Source organism: Myotis daubentonii, chromosome 3 (assembly GCF_963259705.1).
Source record: "Myotis daubentonii chromosome 3, mMyoDau2.1, whole genome shotgun sequence".
Taxonomy (NCBI): domain Eukaryota; kingdom Metazoa; phylum Chordata; class Mammalia; order Chiroptera; family Vespertilionidae; genus Myotis; species Myotis daubentonii.
In genome coordinates, this window is record NC_081842.1 from 45,156,947 (window position 1) to 45,173,101 (window position 16,155).

The window sequence follows — 16,155 nt, forward strand, 5'->3', positions numbered from 1 at the left end:
GCTGTTGTTAAGGCAGTGGGATGGGTTGGATGACTCTGATGTATTTCTTTCCAACCATGAAGCATCTGCCAAAAGTACAGAGATGCTTTTCTGAAAACAACTGGGGACTAGAAAGAGGTACTCTATTTGTCTGTATATAAGACTCCCCCATGTATAAGACGCCCCCCACTTTCCAACACAAAATTAAGAAATCGGTATTTTAAACATTTTGCTGGTTTTCCTCTTAAGGCCTTCTTCTTTTTTGGCATCTTAAGGAGTTGTTCTTCCTGTTTTCTCCACTGTCTGATCATACACTCAGTAGGAAGAGATCCAAATTGTCTCACTGCAGCTCTATTTCCATGCTCTTTTGCATAGCTGGTTATATTCAGTTTGAATTTTGTAGAGTAAGACAATCGCTTACTGGTATTTATCTTTTTATTTTTTGACATCTTCATGGGCTCAGAATGTTCTGGTCCCTGTTGCATCTGTGCACTCTCCACCTCCACCTCCAATTACTGCATCAGCTGACATCAGTAACAATAAGGCTCGTGGTTGGAGGAAGACTGTTTGACAAGGTATGGACAGGTATGCAGCCATAGGGCTCCCTCCTAGGCTGACTTCTGTGTATAAGATGCCCCTCGATTTTCAGTATAATGATTTTAGAAAAAAAATAGCATCTTATACATGGGAAAATATGGTATATAAAAGCTAAACAAGTAAACAAAAGAAAAAAACAAACAACTTGGTAGCAGAGGTACTTAAGTATTAGGAAATGGTATTAGCGTGTTAGCTATGGTGGTAAAATACAGTCGATCTTCGTTATTCACAGATTTTTATACTTTGAATTTGCCCGCTCACTAAAATGTGTTTGCAATCCCCAAACCACTACTCACAGTGCTTTCAAGGTCATTCACAGACACAAGCAGAGCAGCAAAAAATTTGAGTCTCCCAATGTATGTGTTCCCAGTTGAGGTCAAACAAATGCTCTCTGCCTCTGATTTCAGCTCTCATATGGTAAACAAGTACCTTTTGTGTTATGTGTTTTGCATTGTTTTCCATTGGTTGGAGATCCTACTGTATGAAAAGACCCTCAATGCAGTGCTGAAGTGCTGTCTAGTGCTCCTTAGCACCAGAAGGCTGCAGTGTGCCTTACAGAGAAAATATGTGTTAGGTAAGTTTCATTCAGATAGGAGTTGGCCGTGAGTTCAATGTTAATGAATCAACTATATTAATGTGTCTTTAAATAGAAGCACACATTAAAAAGGGTTATATGTAACCTGTGTGGGATCTATTTTTAGATAGAGTTGGAATTCATTGTTAAAGGGACATATAACATGGTAGAAACAATATATTATTCATCCTTTATTCCTAGCGCCTAGGTAAAAATTTGACTAATAGCTAGGCTTCCATAAATAATATTTTGGAAATTTAAAAAATTTTAAAAGGGGGAGAAACGAAGATGGCGGCATAGGGAAACACCGAAATTGCTGCCTCCTACAACAACTTCAAAACACAAAAAAAAGACAAAACGGACATCATCCAGAACTTACAGGAAGGCTGGCGGAGTGGAAATTCTACAACTAGAAGGAAAGAGAAAAGCACATTGAGGGTCAGGAGCTGCGGAAGTAAAGTGCAAAGGTATGGAGGCTCAAGAGTGCACGGAAAGGGGCTGGTACCTGAGGACGCGGCTGTCTTTTTGAATCAGGATGGAGTCACAAGCTCCCGACTGCTCTGAACTCTGGTTCCGGGAAGTCTCTGGGGACCCAGGACTCATACGGGGAGAAACTGGACTGTCTGGCAGCGGGCAGAACTCGGAACTCTAGGGCGGCTTTCCCTCAGAGGTGCTTGCAGCAATTAAATTATCAGGACACTGAGATGTGCGTGGCCCCTTAGGGCAGGGCTGAGAATCCACCATAGTCCCTTGCTCCAACCTTTGATTCCCTGAGACCCCGCCCCACCCAGGCTGCGGCAGAGGCTTTTGCATATGAATGTCCTGGCCCTTTGCAACCTGAAAATTACCTAATAAACTGCAGCTGGGCCACAGACCCAGAACTTCCAAGAGAAGGCCCAAGGCCCCACAGCAGCTTGCATTGCTTCACAGCTGGGCCTCATCAGGGCACCTCCAAACTCCAAAAAAATAAGGGGAATCTGCAGTTCTCTTCATAGCTCCTGCTGGGTAACCTCCAAGAGCCAGTGTACCCAGTGGTCAGAGGGGGACCATCCGGATTACAACTCCTCAGATCCATAAGGGACACACCCAGGGAGCAGACTCAGTGAGCACCAAAGCCCCACTGAAGCAAGTCTTGCCCCAGAAGGGTGTCTTCAGCACAGAAGTTCTCCCACTGCAGACACAGCCGATTCTCACTGCCAATTGGCCTGGAGGTCAATTCCTCCCAGTGATCCTACAACAATCAAGGCATAACTACAACAAGACTGTGAACAAAGCCCACAAGGGGGTGCACCAAGAGTGTCTACCTCAGGTAATGGGGGAAGCTGAGCCACTGGGCCCTACAGGACACCTAGCACACAAAACCACTCTACCAACACAGGGAAGCATAAAAAATGTGGAGACAAAGAAACAGGTCACAAATGACAGAAATGGAGGAAAGCAAACGACTGGATATAGAGTTCAAAACCACGTTTATAAGGTTTTTCAAGAATTTTATGGAAACCGCCAATAAATTTAGTGAGACCCTCAAGAAATCTAGTGAGACCCTCGAGGATATGAAAAAGGACCAACTAGAAATTAAGCATACACTGACTGAAATAAAGAATAATATACAGAGATCCAACAGCAGACAAGAGGATCCCAAGAATCAAGTCAAAGATTTGAAATACAAAGAAACAAAAAATACCCAACCGAAAAAGAAAAAAGATTCCAAAAATATGAAGATAGTGTAAGGAGCCTCTGGGACAACTTCAAGCGTACCAACATCAGAATTATAGGGATACCAGAAGAAGAGAGAGGGCAAGATATTGAAAACCTATTTGAAGAAATAATGACAGAAAACTTCCCCTACCTGGTGATAGAAATAGACTTACAAGTCCAGGAAGCACAGAGAACCCCAAACAAAAGGAATCCAAAGAGGACCACACCAAGACACATCATAATTAAAATGCCAAGAGCAAAAGACAAAGAGAGAATCTTAAAAGTAGCAAGAGAAAGAAAGTCAGTTACCTACAAGGGAGTACCCATATGACTGTCAGCTGATTTCTCAACAGAAACTATGCAGGCCAGAAGAGAGTGGCAAGAAATATTCAAAGTGATGAATAGCAAGAACCTACAACCAAGATTACTTTATCCAGCAAAGCTATCATTCAGAATGGAAGGTCAGATAAAGAGCTTCACAGACAAGAAAAAGCTAAAGGAGTTCATCACCACCAAATAAGCATTATATGAAATGCTGAAAGGTATTCTTTAAGAAGAGGAAGAAGAAAAAGGAACTCTTACCATTTGCCACAGCATGGATGGAACTGGAGAGCAGATAAATACCACATGATCTCACTCATTTGTGGAATATAATGAACAACGTAAACTGATGAACAAGGACTGATCCAGAGACGGAGAGGCATTGATTGGACTGTCGGGCCTTGGAGGGAAGGTAGGGGAGGGTGGGGGTAAGGGGGAAAGATCAACCAAAGGACTTATATGCAAGCATATAGGCCTAACCAATGGACACGGACAACGGGGGGTGGGGGGGTGAGGGCATGAGCGGGGGGGGGGTGTAGGGGGTAACGTGGGGAGAAGGACACATATGTAATATCTTAATCAATTAAAAATATATTTAAAAAATTTTTAAAGGTTATGTATTGATTGGTTGTAAAAAATGTTGTGACCGGGGGCTCATAGGCACCTAACCCTATATTTCCTCTAGGAATGATAGTTTAGTATGCACTATTCATGTTCTCCATCTTTATAGAATACTAGAGGCCCAGTGCATGAAATTCATGCATGGTAGCCAGGGGGGGTCCCTCAGCCCAGCCTGCACCCTCTCCAATCTGGGACCCCTTGGGGGATGTCCATCTGCCAGATGTCTAGCAGACATACATCCCTCTTATAATCCGGGACTGCTGGCTCCTAACTGCTCGCCTGCCTGCCTGCCTGATTGCCCCAACCCCTCTGCCTGCCTACCTTATTACCCCTAACCACTCTACCTTCCTGCCTACCTGATCGCCCCTCCCTTGCCCCCCTGCCGGCCTGGTCGCTCCTACTTTGCACCCTGATAGCCTGATCACCCCTAACTGCCTCTGCCTCAGCCCCAGTCTAAGCCACAGTCTGGCCTCCCTCTGCCAGACGTGACCTGGCTGATTGGGAAGGCACCACCCCCATCACCCCACTGCTGCTATTGAATTTCTGTATATTATTCCTTATTTCAGACAGTGTATGCTTAATTTCTGACTGATCCTTTTCCATTTTTTTTGGCATTCTCATTAAGATCCTTGAGAGTCTCACTAAGTTCCTCAGAGGTTTCTAGAAGATTCTTGAGTAACCTTATAACTGTGGTTTTGAGCTCTATATCCAGTAGTTTGCTTTCCTCCATTTCTTTCATTTGTGACATGTTTCTTTGTCTCTGCATTTTGGCTGCTTCCCTGTGTTGATAGAGTGGCTTTATGTGGTAGGTGTCCTATAGGGCCCAGTGTCTCAGCCTCCCCAATCACTGGAGGTGGACACTCTTGGTGCACCCCTTTGTGGGCTGGGTGCACAGTCTTGTCGTAGTTAAGTCTTAATTGCTGTTGGTATCACTGGGAGGAATTGACCTCCAGGCCAATTGGCTGTGAGGACCAGCTGTGTCTATAGTGGAAGAACTGCTGTGCTGGAGGCATCCTTATGGGGCAGGACTTGCTTCAGTGGGGCTTTGGTGCTCACTGAGTCTGCCTCTTGAGTGTGTCACTTATGGATGTGAGGAGTTGAAATCTGGTATCTGACCACTGGGAACATTGGCTCCTGGATCTCCAAGGAGGTGCAAAGTCACTGCCTGAGGCCACCGTGCAGGAGCTACAGCGAGATCTGCAGATTTCTTCTCTTTGTTTAGGGTTTGGAAGTTTTGGAGCTCTCTGACCCAGATGCAGTTTTTTAGGTTAGGCTGCAAAAGGACAGGCCATTCATATGCAAAAGTTGCTGACCACAGCTTGGGTGGGGTTGTAAATTGGGTGGGGCGGGGTCTCAGGGAATCACCAGGGCAGAACAAACAGTGATGGCTGCCAGTCAGCCGTCTCCACATCTACGCGCCCCCACACAGTAACAATGATCCCTGCGAGCACCTCTGTGAGAAAGCCACCCTCGCTTTCAGACCCGATGCCAGAGAGTCCAGTTTCTCCCGGTAGGAATCTGGGTCCGCAGTCTCACCAGAAACTGGAGTTCAGAGCAGTTGGGAGATTGTATCTCCCTTCTAATTGAAAAAACAGCACACCCAGTTGCCAGCCTGTTTTGCGCACCTCCATACCTCTGCTCTTCCGCACCTCTGCACCTCCTTCCCAGTCTCAATGCGCTTTTTTTCTTTCCTTCTAGTTGTAGAACTTCCACTCAGCCAGCTTTCCCATGGTTCTGGATGATAGCCGTTTTGTCTTTTAGTTGTAGTTTTGGTGTGGTTGTGAGAGGCAGCACATATAGGTGTATACCTTATCCCACCATCTTGGTTCTCAATAAGAATATATTTTAAAAAAAGAATATAACTACTGCAAATAATAAGAACTGACCATATATTTATGTGTTTGTCATACATTACTTTAATGCCTATAGAGCAAGTGTTGTCTTTGTTTTACAGATAAGGAAATCAATGTTATACATATTAGATTGTGTGACTTAGAGCTAACATGTGGAAGTGGCAGGATTTGAATCCATTTCTCTCTAACTTTCTAGAGGGGACAGGAACTTTCTCCTTGAACTGGAATGCCAGTTCCTGGGAAGGAATGACCAGGCCCATTATCAGGGCTGGTGAGAAGGTTCAAGGAGAACTGAGCTTAGTCTAGAACAATATATACTATAGAATTATACCTCTGAAACCTATGTAATTTTATTAACCAATGTCACCCCAATAAATTTAATTTTCTAAAAAAGGAAAAAGCAGTATATATCTAAGAAACAAAGGTGGAAGAACTGAACACAATCCCCCAGATCCTCTGCTCTGGTCAGACTTTAGCTGAAACAGTGGGAAAGATCATCTGCAGTCAGCACAGGATGGAGAGGAATCTGGGAGCCAACACATCAAGAAACAGTGGAAGGAACAGGAGTTGATCCACTTGGAAATGGGAGTCTGGAGGCAAACAGGAGGCATCTTTAAATACCTAAAGGCAAGCATGTCAAACTCCTGGCCTGCATGCAGCCCATAACAAGTATTTTTGTGGCCCAGCCAATATAATGGTATGTAAGAAACATTTTAATAAAAATTTCGTAACTTAAATTTTTATAATATCCTTTCATACATAACTATTAATAATGAACTGCAACATTTGCTAACGACTTATTACTATAATCGTGTGGCATTCATTTCCCTTATGCACCTTACTCACAGATGCACCATTTCTCTCCACTAATACTAGCAGCGAATATTTTAGCAGCTGATTGCCATGTCATTAGTCTTGTACTGACTTGTTTGGTGTGCACAATAGGAAATATTCCACTTTTGGAGAACTAGAAAAGTAGGTTTATTTGCGTTATCCTTATTAATTTGTGCAGTTATTCAATGTCTGGTAAGTTAATATTTAATACAGAATGTTAATTTTTATTAAAATGTTCTATTATTTTAACAATTACTCATTTATTTCAGCCCTTTGTATTCAGTATGTCTCTATTGAAATAAACCTATGTTTCTATAAAAATTGAAGCTTTTGTTTTTTCTGCAGCCCAAATCAACTTAAACTTTATTTGGCCATGTTAGCCTTTGAGTTTGACATGCTTGCCTAAAGAAAATGGAGAATTAAATGAAAAGCAGAACTAGAATAGAGGTTGAAACTTACAGGGAGATTCTGACTCAATGAAAGACTTTAACTCCCTTTCAGTGCCATGTCACCCCTTTGCTTTGCCCTTTAAGCATAGGATTGCCATATTTAGCAAATAAAAATACAGAATGCAGTTAAATTTATATTTCAGACAAATAATGTTTTAGTGTAAGTATATTCCATCCAAAACTTGGGATATACTTATACTATGTTTATATCTGACTTATCTGACTTGGGATTCACTAATTCTGTCCACTACTTAATCTGGCAACCCTACATGGAGGCTTTATTTTTAAATTTTATTTTCCTTGAATAAAGGAATAAATAACTGGTCACATTTAACTCCCCTATACTCCCTCCCAAACCCCCCACCTCCTCCCCTTTGGCAACCACAACTGTTGTCTGTATCTATGGGTTTGTTTTTATTTGTTTTGTTTTTAGATTCCACTACTATAAAGGCTTTAAAGAAGAGCCCCTGATGTTACATTTTGAGGAAGTGGGCTCTATGTTTGGGAAATGTTCAATGACTTGTGTCTGAGGAATGCGTAGAATGGAAACAGGACTACAATGGTCTAAGTAAGCCATTGCCCTATTTTCTTGAGACACCTCCTCCCCCATTTTAGAGCAGCAAAACAATAAAAAGCAGAGAGAGGTAATACTTATAAATAACAACCCATGGGTGTCCATGACAGGTGCTTTTGGCTCTAATGGCAGAATGTTCTAACAGAACTGGGGCTGACTGATAGGTAAGGACATACAGTGTTTTTTACTGTAATGTTGATTGCTAGTAAAATTCCTTTTACATGCAAGTTGATTAATGTGTCCATGGCTGGGGAGAATGGTGGCAATCTCTTTCTGGACCAGGGTATGAACCAAGAGGCATAACACATCCCCAAATAATTGTTTTATTTGTCAAAAGCCATCTTCTACTTCTGAGACTGTGGTTAGTCATCCTGATGCCTGTTTTCCTATCCTGCTGCCAGAACTGCTTTTCTGCTTGTTTTGAACAGATTGTGACCAGCTCACCAAGGACTGGAACATGGCAGCAGTTGGTCTGAGAGGAAAGACTGGCAGTCACTGACTGTTACCCCCTCAGCATCCTCTGCAGAAAAGGAGAGGCAGAGTCTCCAAGGTCATTCCCAGAAATTGTGCCTCTAAAAATAAATGTTAGTGGTCTTTAGACATCAGCTAGTCTTTCAGCATTGCCCTGGCCTTCAGAGAATTAGAATGTTTATGTTCGATGGGACTTGAGTGAGCATTTGGCTCACCTCCCTCATTGTGGAGATAAGGAAAGTTAACTTCATGGTAGGGTGACAAGGTCCAGAGCTCTGCAGCTCAGTGGCCTCCCATTCCTCCTCAGTGTACCATGTCTTTCTCGCTCAGTTTCACTTAAATTTCTCAAAGTCCTTCACTCAAAATGAAAAAAATGACAGGAGGCAGGGCTGAAGTTCACAAAATGAATAAAAGCATTCAGGGGAGAGCATGCACTGCACACTAGAGTACAGGCCGAAATGAATACAAAGGGAGATTCCTCGGCTGTTCTACTCGTCCTTTGCAGGAAAAACTCCTAGGAGACACGAGCTTTGCCATCTCTCTAAAGATAGGTACATCCAGAGTATCCCAGTTCAGTGGGATATTCACTAAACATTACTAGTAATGCCCCAGTTCCTTTAAGACTAAATAAATACTAGTAAAATCTCAAAGTAAGAAGAATTCAATAAAACTCCATCCCAACTATTTTAAAGCAGGCATACATTGTTTCACATGTCCTTTCTTTTTACAGATAAACTGAACTGAGGGTTGAGAGGTAACTGGCACAGGAATCTCTGGATCGTAAAGGACTTCAAGAGACTTATGGCACTACTATTTTCAAGTAATAGCCCCGTTTGATAGGTACACTATCCCAGGGTTGTGTACTTACATGATGTACACAGATCCCCAGCCAATATGTGTTGAATGAGTTAAAAATAGAGAAAAGAACAGGGTTTTGGAAACCTAAGTATCCTGGTCCCGTCATTCACAAGCTGGTGAACTTGGGCAAGTTTTTAATTTCTCTAAACTTCCGGTTCCTTATTCATAAGATGCAGATGAACCACCTCTTTTTCAGGATTGTTGTGAAGAGAAAATGGCATAATAAAAGCACTCAATGAATGGCAGCTATTATTATTGTACCTGTGAATTAACACAAAGTTAGCAACATGTGACACTATGATTTTCTAGTCTTTTTCATGCAGCCCCATTTTGAGTTAGTTGCTTTGTGTAACTGCCCACTCTGGTGGATACTATTTGATCCCTAAGAGTGTTTAAGGAGAGGCAACAGTCAACAGTGGAGTGCATGCCAATCGTTTTATTTATGACGCCTATTTGATGACAAGGCCAGCAGTGTTTGGCCCCTAGGAAGAAGCTTATGGCCCATCCATGTCATTACTCTACAACGCGGCGGAAAGACTGGACAGCTGGGGAAGCTGCACCCCATTCGATGGGCTTCCGGTACTCCTTCTTGTCCAGAAGGTACTGCCTGCCGCGATAGTTGGGTAGCTCGTAGAAAATCCAGGCACCCTCAAGCACCTTACAGGAGTGGACCTCTCGCATGTGAAACTGCTCCATGATGGAAGGACAGTCTTCAGTGGTTTCATACATCTGACCATTAAAATCCCCTTTCTCAAAGATCTGAATCTTATACTGGCCTCCACTAGACTAAAAAAACAGAAGGAAACGAACAGTAACCATCATGGAAATCACCAGCAGGTCACAGACTCAGAGAACAGGATGGTTCAGAACCCACCATCTTGAAATCTAGATGATCCAGACTCCCATCCCCACTGTGCACTGACTGAAACAGCTGACTTAAAATCTTAATTCCTTAAAATCCTCAAGAGGTAGCAAAAGTGCTATAGAAATAATTAGTGTATTCAGTCTTATGATGAACTGAGCTAAGATTTTATTTAAGCCTCCACAGCCAAAAAAGACAGCTTCCCATTAAGAAGTAGAAAAACCTCAAAAAAACTTTCACGTAAAACAAAAAAGCGTGGAGACAGGGAGAGTGCCACCAGGCTCACCAGATGAACAGCCCTGCAGGAGCCCAGGCGATCGTTGAGGCCCATCCAATGCTGGTATTCCGGGTACTCGCCCCGAGGTAAGATGTACATGTACCCAGCAAAGTTGGGCCTTTCATACACAGCCCAGGTGCCTCCTTCCACTCTAATGGAGTTGCAGTGATTCAGGTACATGTGGAAATCTGCACAGTCGCAATCACAGTCATAGTGGCGGCCTTGAAATTTTTTGTCTTCATAGAAAGTAATCTGAAGTACAGGGCAAACAAAGAGAACTGAGTAGTTTGGTGGCATCATTCATACATAAGATAGAAATTAAGAGCATACTCCCCACTTCATAATTTCCTTCCTTCTCCATTTTTGCGCTACTTCACCTTATAACATTTACCTTCTGACAGACAACTTTGGTTGTCAACGATAGGAATGAGTACGTTCTGAGGGCTTAACATAAAAAAACCAAAAAGTGCTCTAATATAAGTCGGCAATTTCAGACGCAAGCTCACTGCTTCCTGCTTTTTATTCCCACGCCTAACTGTACTTAACCACATTACATAATAAATTATCTACTAATATGTCTATCTCTCCCACCAGACCTCCTAGTGGACTTCTTTCAAGGGTGAAGACCAAACCTCATTTGTGCTAAAAACCGCTGTGCCCAGCACTTGTCAGACCCTCAATAAATGTTTGGTGAAGGCAAATAAGTGTAAATGCAGGCATTCATTCTAGGTGAAATAGAAGATACATAGGCAAAATAAACAGACCTTAACTTTAGAGAACTTATTTTAGATGGATACAGAGCATGAAAATATACCATATTATGTTCTGTATTATTTTATTGCCAAGAAAATTGTTGCAAAGTAACAAAATGTTCTCTGTTTCAAACTCTTTCCCAGTTTCTAACAGAATGCTTGGGGTACCCCCTTGGATCTGTGATGGCCTTGGAAAACATGAGCCCTGCAAAACTGGAAATAATAAACCTGGGCTCTAGAGCTGCATCTCCATAATTAGCCCCACTACCTTAATCAAGCCATCTCTTGGTTCCAAGTCCTATTTGTCAAATGAAAGGAATAGACTACATTGGTCGCACTGGCTGTGAAATAAAACTCAGAGCTTTTCTGGTTGAAATAGCAGATAGAGTTACAAGAAATAATCCAGGGCTTAATGAAACAGTGTCTGACAACCACTAGAACAAATGGGCTATAATTCCTCAATCCAAAATCAATGCTAGGTTATCATTTAAAACTGAAGTCACAGGCATCATAAGAAGTTAATTCCCTGGCGTTATGCCGCCACCTTGTGACTCTTTGCTCTATCGGTTTAAAGGAGAAAATCAGGAGGAGCAGAGCAAACTAGTCTGGAGAGGATCTTTTAGGTGAGGCTTGAAGGCTAAGTAGGGGTTTTCTCCACAGGCAAAGGAAAAAGGATAGCCTGTTCAAAGGAATAAAGGAGTGAGACATTATGAGCCATTGTAGGGACCATTACATTGAGTATTTGTGAAGTATTAGGGAATTAAGGCAGAAAAGAGACACAGGAGCCATGCTAGAATCCCTTTGGTGATAATGCGGGAGATGTACCTGGAAATAGATGGTTGTTATGGGCAAGGTAAGTGATGAGGGCCAATGGAAAGGCAATGGCAATGTGAATGATGATGAGAAAACGTGCAACAGAAATTTAGGGTTTGGTGACTAATTAGATGTAGAGAATAAGGGTGAGAAGAAACCAAGAATTACTCACAAATGGACATAAAACCTCATTCTCTTCCACCCCGTGTAGTTTTTTCTAGATGGTTCCCTACTGATAATTATTTCCTTCTATCTTAATCTTCCCTCTTTACCTTTCCCATTTCATCTCTTTTATTTCCTGTTCCCTAAAAGCTTCCTTCCCACCCCTAATCATCTACTTTATCTCCTTTTGCCCCTTCCCAAATTCATCTCTTCCAGCTCCTTTTCCCATTTCAGCACAGCATATACTAGTATTTAAAGATATATGGTGCCCCTGTTTACAGATAAAGATCAAACAAAATAAAATAGCAGCACCACTAGCCGCTGGCTCTGTGACTTGAACAAGCCATTGAATCGCTCTGAGGCTCAGTCTCTTCATTTGTAAAACTGGATCATCGTATCTACTGAACAGGATTGCTCTGAGGGTCCAATGCGATAATGTAGATAAAGCAATTAGTTTAATACCTAGTTCAAAATTGCCAATAAACTTTTCTTATAGCTGTTACAGAAAAGGAAGTTAATTAACTTTCTTATGGTCACTATCTAGTGACCAGTTAGTTGCAGGCAAGTGAGTGGACTGCAGTGCAAATTCCTGGTTAGTAATCTGTGGTTCATTTTATTTTACTTTATTTTCCCTTTTGCTGTCTTCCTACCTACACAGCTATCCCTTTTTGACAAATAGAATTTACTCTCTTAGAACAAGACTGATGATTCTGAGTCTGAGGGGTTTTTCCCAAAACCTGTGAAAAGATCTTTAGGAAAATCAAGGTAACATTTCTATGAATTGATAGACCCAAAGTCCTTAATTCAACTTACCTTTGGTTTTCAGCCAACTAATCACAAAAGAGACTTTGCAAGGGGTATGTTATGGGAAATTAAGTTAGTATCATCTTTTTCCTTCATTGTTTCTCACATTTACTGCCCACTGCACATGTGCCTGACTGACATCAATAGCTGAGAAGTGAAATATACATGATATTCTACAAGGTCACCTTGCTGTCCAACCTCCCAGCAGAGCAGCTAACCATCCCAAGATTGAAACAAAGCACTAATGTTGCCATGGAACTATTACTGAGCTCCAGGGCCAAGCTCACCTTTCAGGGAGACCTTCTAAACTCTCAGGGCCCAGAGAATGTTGCAAATCTACTCACTTTCCATTTGTAGGTCTATGAAGTCTACTCTATACTCAGCTAAGAGAAGGTTTTAACTCTTGAGGGTGGGAGGGGAATCTGCAGAAAAGGCTAAGAAATGTGCAGAAGATTTGCCTAAAATTTCAAAATTCCTCTTGTTTTCAAGTTGACTTTTTGAAAAATAGCCTACTAATCCAATGTGGCAGAAAGAAAAGTGTCTCAAGTATTCCAGAGGCAACAAAAACAAACACAATATGTTCTTTCTGCCAAGCCCTTAACTCCTCTGATTAAACTGCTAGCAAGACAGTGGGAAAGGGAGAGTAAGAGAAAGAGATGCAGTCTTCTTTGGTCTAGCAAACAAAGGTTATTTAACTTAAGCAAAAGTCCAGCCACAAGAAATGAGAGAGCACACCATTACTACTTCGGAAATCTCTGAAAGCAGGGGTGTTTTCATCTAAGGTGATTTTGTAACAGCTTTCCCTTGAGGTACATGGATATCTCTCTAGGACTGCACATTCTCATTGGGATGTGCTTGGCATATTATCAAGAAATTCAGAGCACTAAAGACACTGTCTCATTTTTCTCCTTCTGAATAACAAGTATGATTATTAGTTCTATTTTCTAAAAGGAAAATAATCAGGCACTAACCAGTTCTAGAACATATTAATAGGTGCTCTCTAAAATGATGCAATGGGTTTGAAAGTTTTCAAAGTAAAAAGAATGAAAGTACATTCCCTCATTCCCAAAGCCCTGCCTCGGGATCAAATAGCCAGTTCAACAACTGTAAATCAAATATTTATAGGTAATTTTCTTAACTTAATAAGCACTTTATTTGGGGCAAAGGGTTAGAGTAACTGCTTGAATGAAGAGGATATGTAGGATTTAATTCTCTTGATTGCTCCATCCACCTTGGCCTTTTAAAATATTAATGGTTGAGGCTAAATCTCATAAAACAAAGTTTTCATTAAATACCAAAAGCTTTCTACTTCACATAATCCTCTGATCAGCATTCCTATTCCTGTGGAAGTGCATGGAATATTAGTTTCTGGAAGACAAAAATCATGGTATTTACATGTTATATACTTGTACAGTATTCAACATAGCACCACACATACTGATAACCCCTTAACAAACTGTTTGATAATTCTGTTAGAGTAGAGAATATAATAAGCATTTCTTAATCTTCTCTCCCTATCCTAACCTTCTAAACACTACCATACTCACCAGCAGGGAAAGTAGCTAAAGCTTTTCTACATGTTTTTTTCAATGTATCATTAGGTAAAAAAAAAAATGTAGTTAGGCTAAAAATCAGCATGATCATTTATTTACCTTTGTTCCAGTTTTAGACATTTTTGATGGGTTTCTCCAGTGCTGAAATCCAGGAATAGATTCAGAGTTAGAGGCACAGAGACATTTATACTGGGATGGTTTCAAGTCAAACATTTGCTTGGTCATGAGAATAGGATCCAAAAATTGAGTCAGTCATTTAGAAACTATTGATGGTTTCTAGAAAAACAATTGGGATTATGAAATAAAGGAAAGCTTCAGTACCCACTTTCATGCTTACCAAGCCTTGCTGAACGACAGACTTTGCTGAGTCAAGACACCAAAACTCAGCCAGTTTTCAGAATAAAAAATAAAAATGGTCCTCTTACAGGGTAAATTTGGTTTTCTAGAAAGCAGCCACCTTGAAATCCCAAATATCTTTTTTTTCTTCAATAAAACTTGCAGGAGATGAGTCAAAAGGATATCCTCTATTTCTGAACAGAAGTCACATGTTGCAAAGCAACAAAATTTACATAGCTAAAAGAAATGCATGATGTGTTTGACTAAAAAAATCACAACAAAGGACATCTTTGTAACAATTAGCAAAAATCCTATATAATACAGAGGTAATATGCAAACTGGCCCTTACTCCATCATGCCATCACAAGAAGGCTGTGTCCACAGCAGAGGCAGGGTTCCCATAACAAGTCATCAGCAGGGACCTGAGGCTGTGTGGTGCTGGGCCGGGGTGGGGGATCTGAGGCTGCACCCCCTGCACGGTGGGGCTTGACGGGGGAACCTCAGGTTGTGCGCCCTGCCCCAGCGCTGGGGGACCTGAGGCTGCTCCCCCCCGCCTGGCGGGGCTTGACAAGGGTGAAGTCGATTAGGTCTGGATCTCACCCAATGGGGCTGGGGCCGGCCAGGTCTGGGTCTCGTGCGATTTTGAGGTGCCATGCGGGTGGGCAGGGACTTGACTCTAGGTCCCACAGCATGCCTCAGACTCTGACAGGAAGATTTTCATATACATTTTACTAATTTTCTTTCATCTCTGACACTTCTATTATAGAGAAAGGGCAAATAGCAATATTAAAATACTAGAGGCCCCATGCACGAAGATTCGCGCAATAGGCCTTCCTTCCCCTGGCTGCCAGCACAGGTTTTCTTCCGGCACCCGGGACCCAGGCCTTTGGTCCGGATGCAGCGGAGAAGCCAAGCCTCTTGTCTTCAGTCATCTTCAGTCTTTGCTCGGGCTGCCATCTTTGTTGGGTTAATTTGCATACTCATCCTGATTGGCTGGTGGGCATAGCGGAGTGACGACCAATTTACATATTTATCTTTTATTAGTGTAGATTTCCTTAATTAATTCCCTTTTAATGTGCATGAATTTCATGCACTGGGCCACTAGTTTTAATATAAACTGTAAATTAGATAATACTATAGTACCAATGTTAAACTTCTGAAATTTAATCATTGTACTATGACTAGCTGGGTAAGAGAATGTCTGTGTTTTTCTGAAATAGATGCTAATGTATTTAGGAATAAGGGCCCAAGATGACTGCAACCTACTCTCAAATCATTGAGCAAAAGAAAGTAATCTATATATATATATATATAAAGGCTAATATGCAAAGTGTCCCCGTGGGAGTTGGATCAGGAGATTGGGAGTTCTATTGCTCACTATGATGTGCGCTGACCACCAGGGGGCAGTGCAGAATGAAGGAAGGCCTCGGTCAGCTCTGATCTGTCAGGCCTTAGGACCCCACCTGTGCATGAATTTCGTGCACTGGTCCTCTGGTACTATAAAAAGAGTGGTAAAGTGAAATGTTGCAAAATGTTAACACTTGGTGAATCTAGACAAAAATATGTAGGAATTCAGATTCTTACAACTGTTAAGTTGGAAATTTTTTAAACACACACACACACACACACACACACACACACACTTCTAATCCACAAGAAAGAGTACTACATATGTAGCCTAACACAGAAAGCTACTATAAGGACTCTTGAATTTGCAAAGGTTTAGCTAAGCCAGGTGGCATTTCTCTGCAATATCATACTGGGACC

At 41.7% G+C, this 16,155-nt stretch overlaps 2 protein-coding genes across 2 annotated transcripts in view; both read right to left on the reverse strand.

The window, feature by feature from the left end:
* Positions 1–9,245: 9,245 nt before the first annotated feature.
* Positions 9,246–14,333, reverse strand: CRYGS (crystallin gamma S). The gene is made up of 3 exons (XM_059687301.1): positions 14,152–14,333; positions 9,978–10,220; positions 9,246–9,615 (listed from the first exon to the last, which is right to left on the reverse strand). Exons 1-3 carry the CDS (start codon positions 14,275–14,277, stop codon positions 9,343–9,345), a joined length of 642 nt encoding a protein of 213 aa, XP_059543284.1. The 5' UTR covers positions 14,278–14,333; the 3' UTR covers positions 9,246–9,342.
* The window catches only part of TBCCD1 (TBCC domain containing 1), a 34,436-nt gene continuing 28,365 nt past the window's right edge, over positions 10,085–16,155 (reverse strand). The window contains exon 8 of the mRNA XM_059687297.1: positions 10,085–10,220. The gene's annotated coding sequence lies outside the window, so the exon portion shown is untranslated. The remainder of the gene's footprint in view (positions 10,221–16,155) is intronic.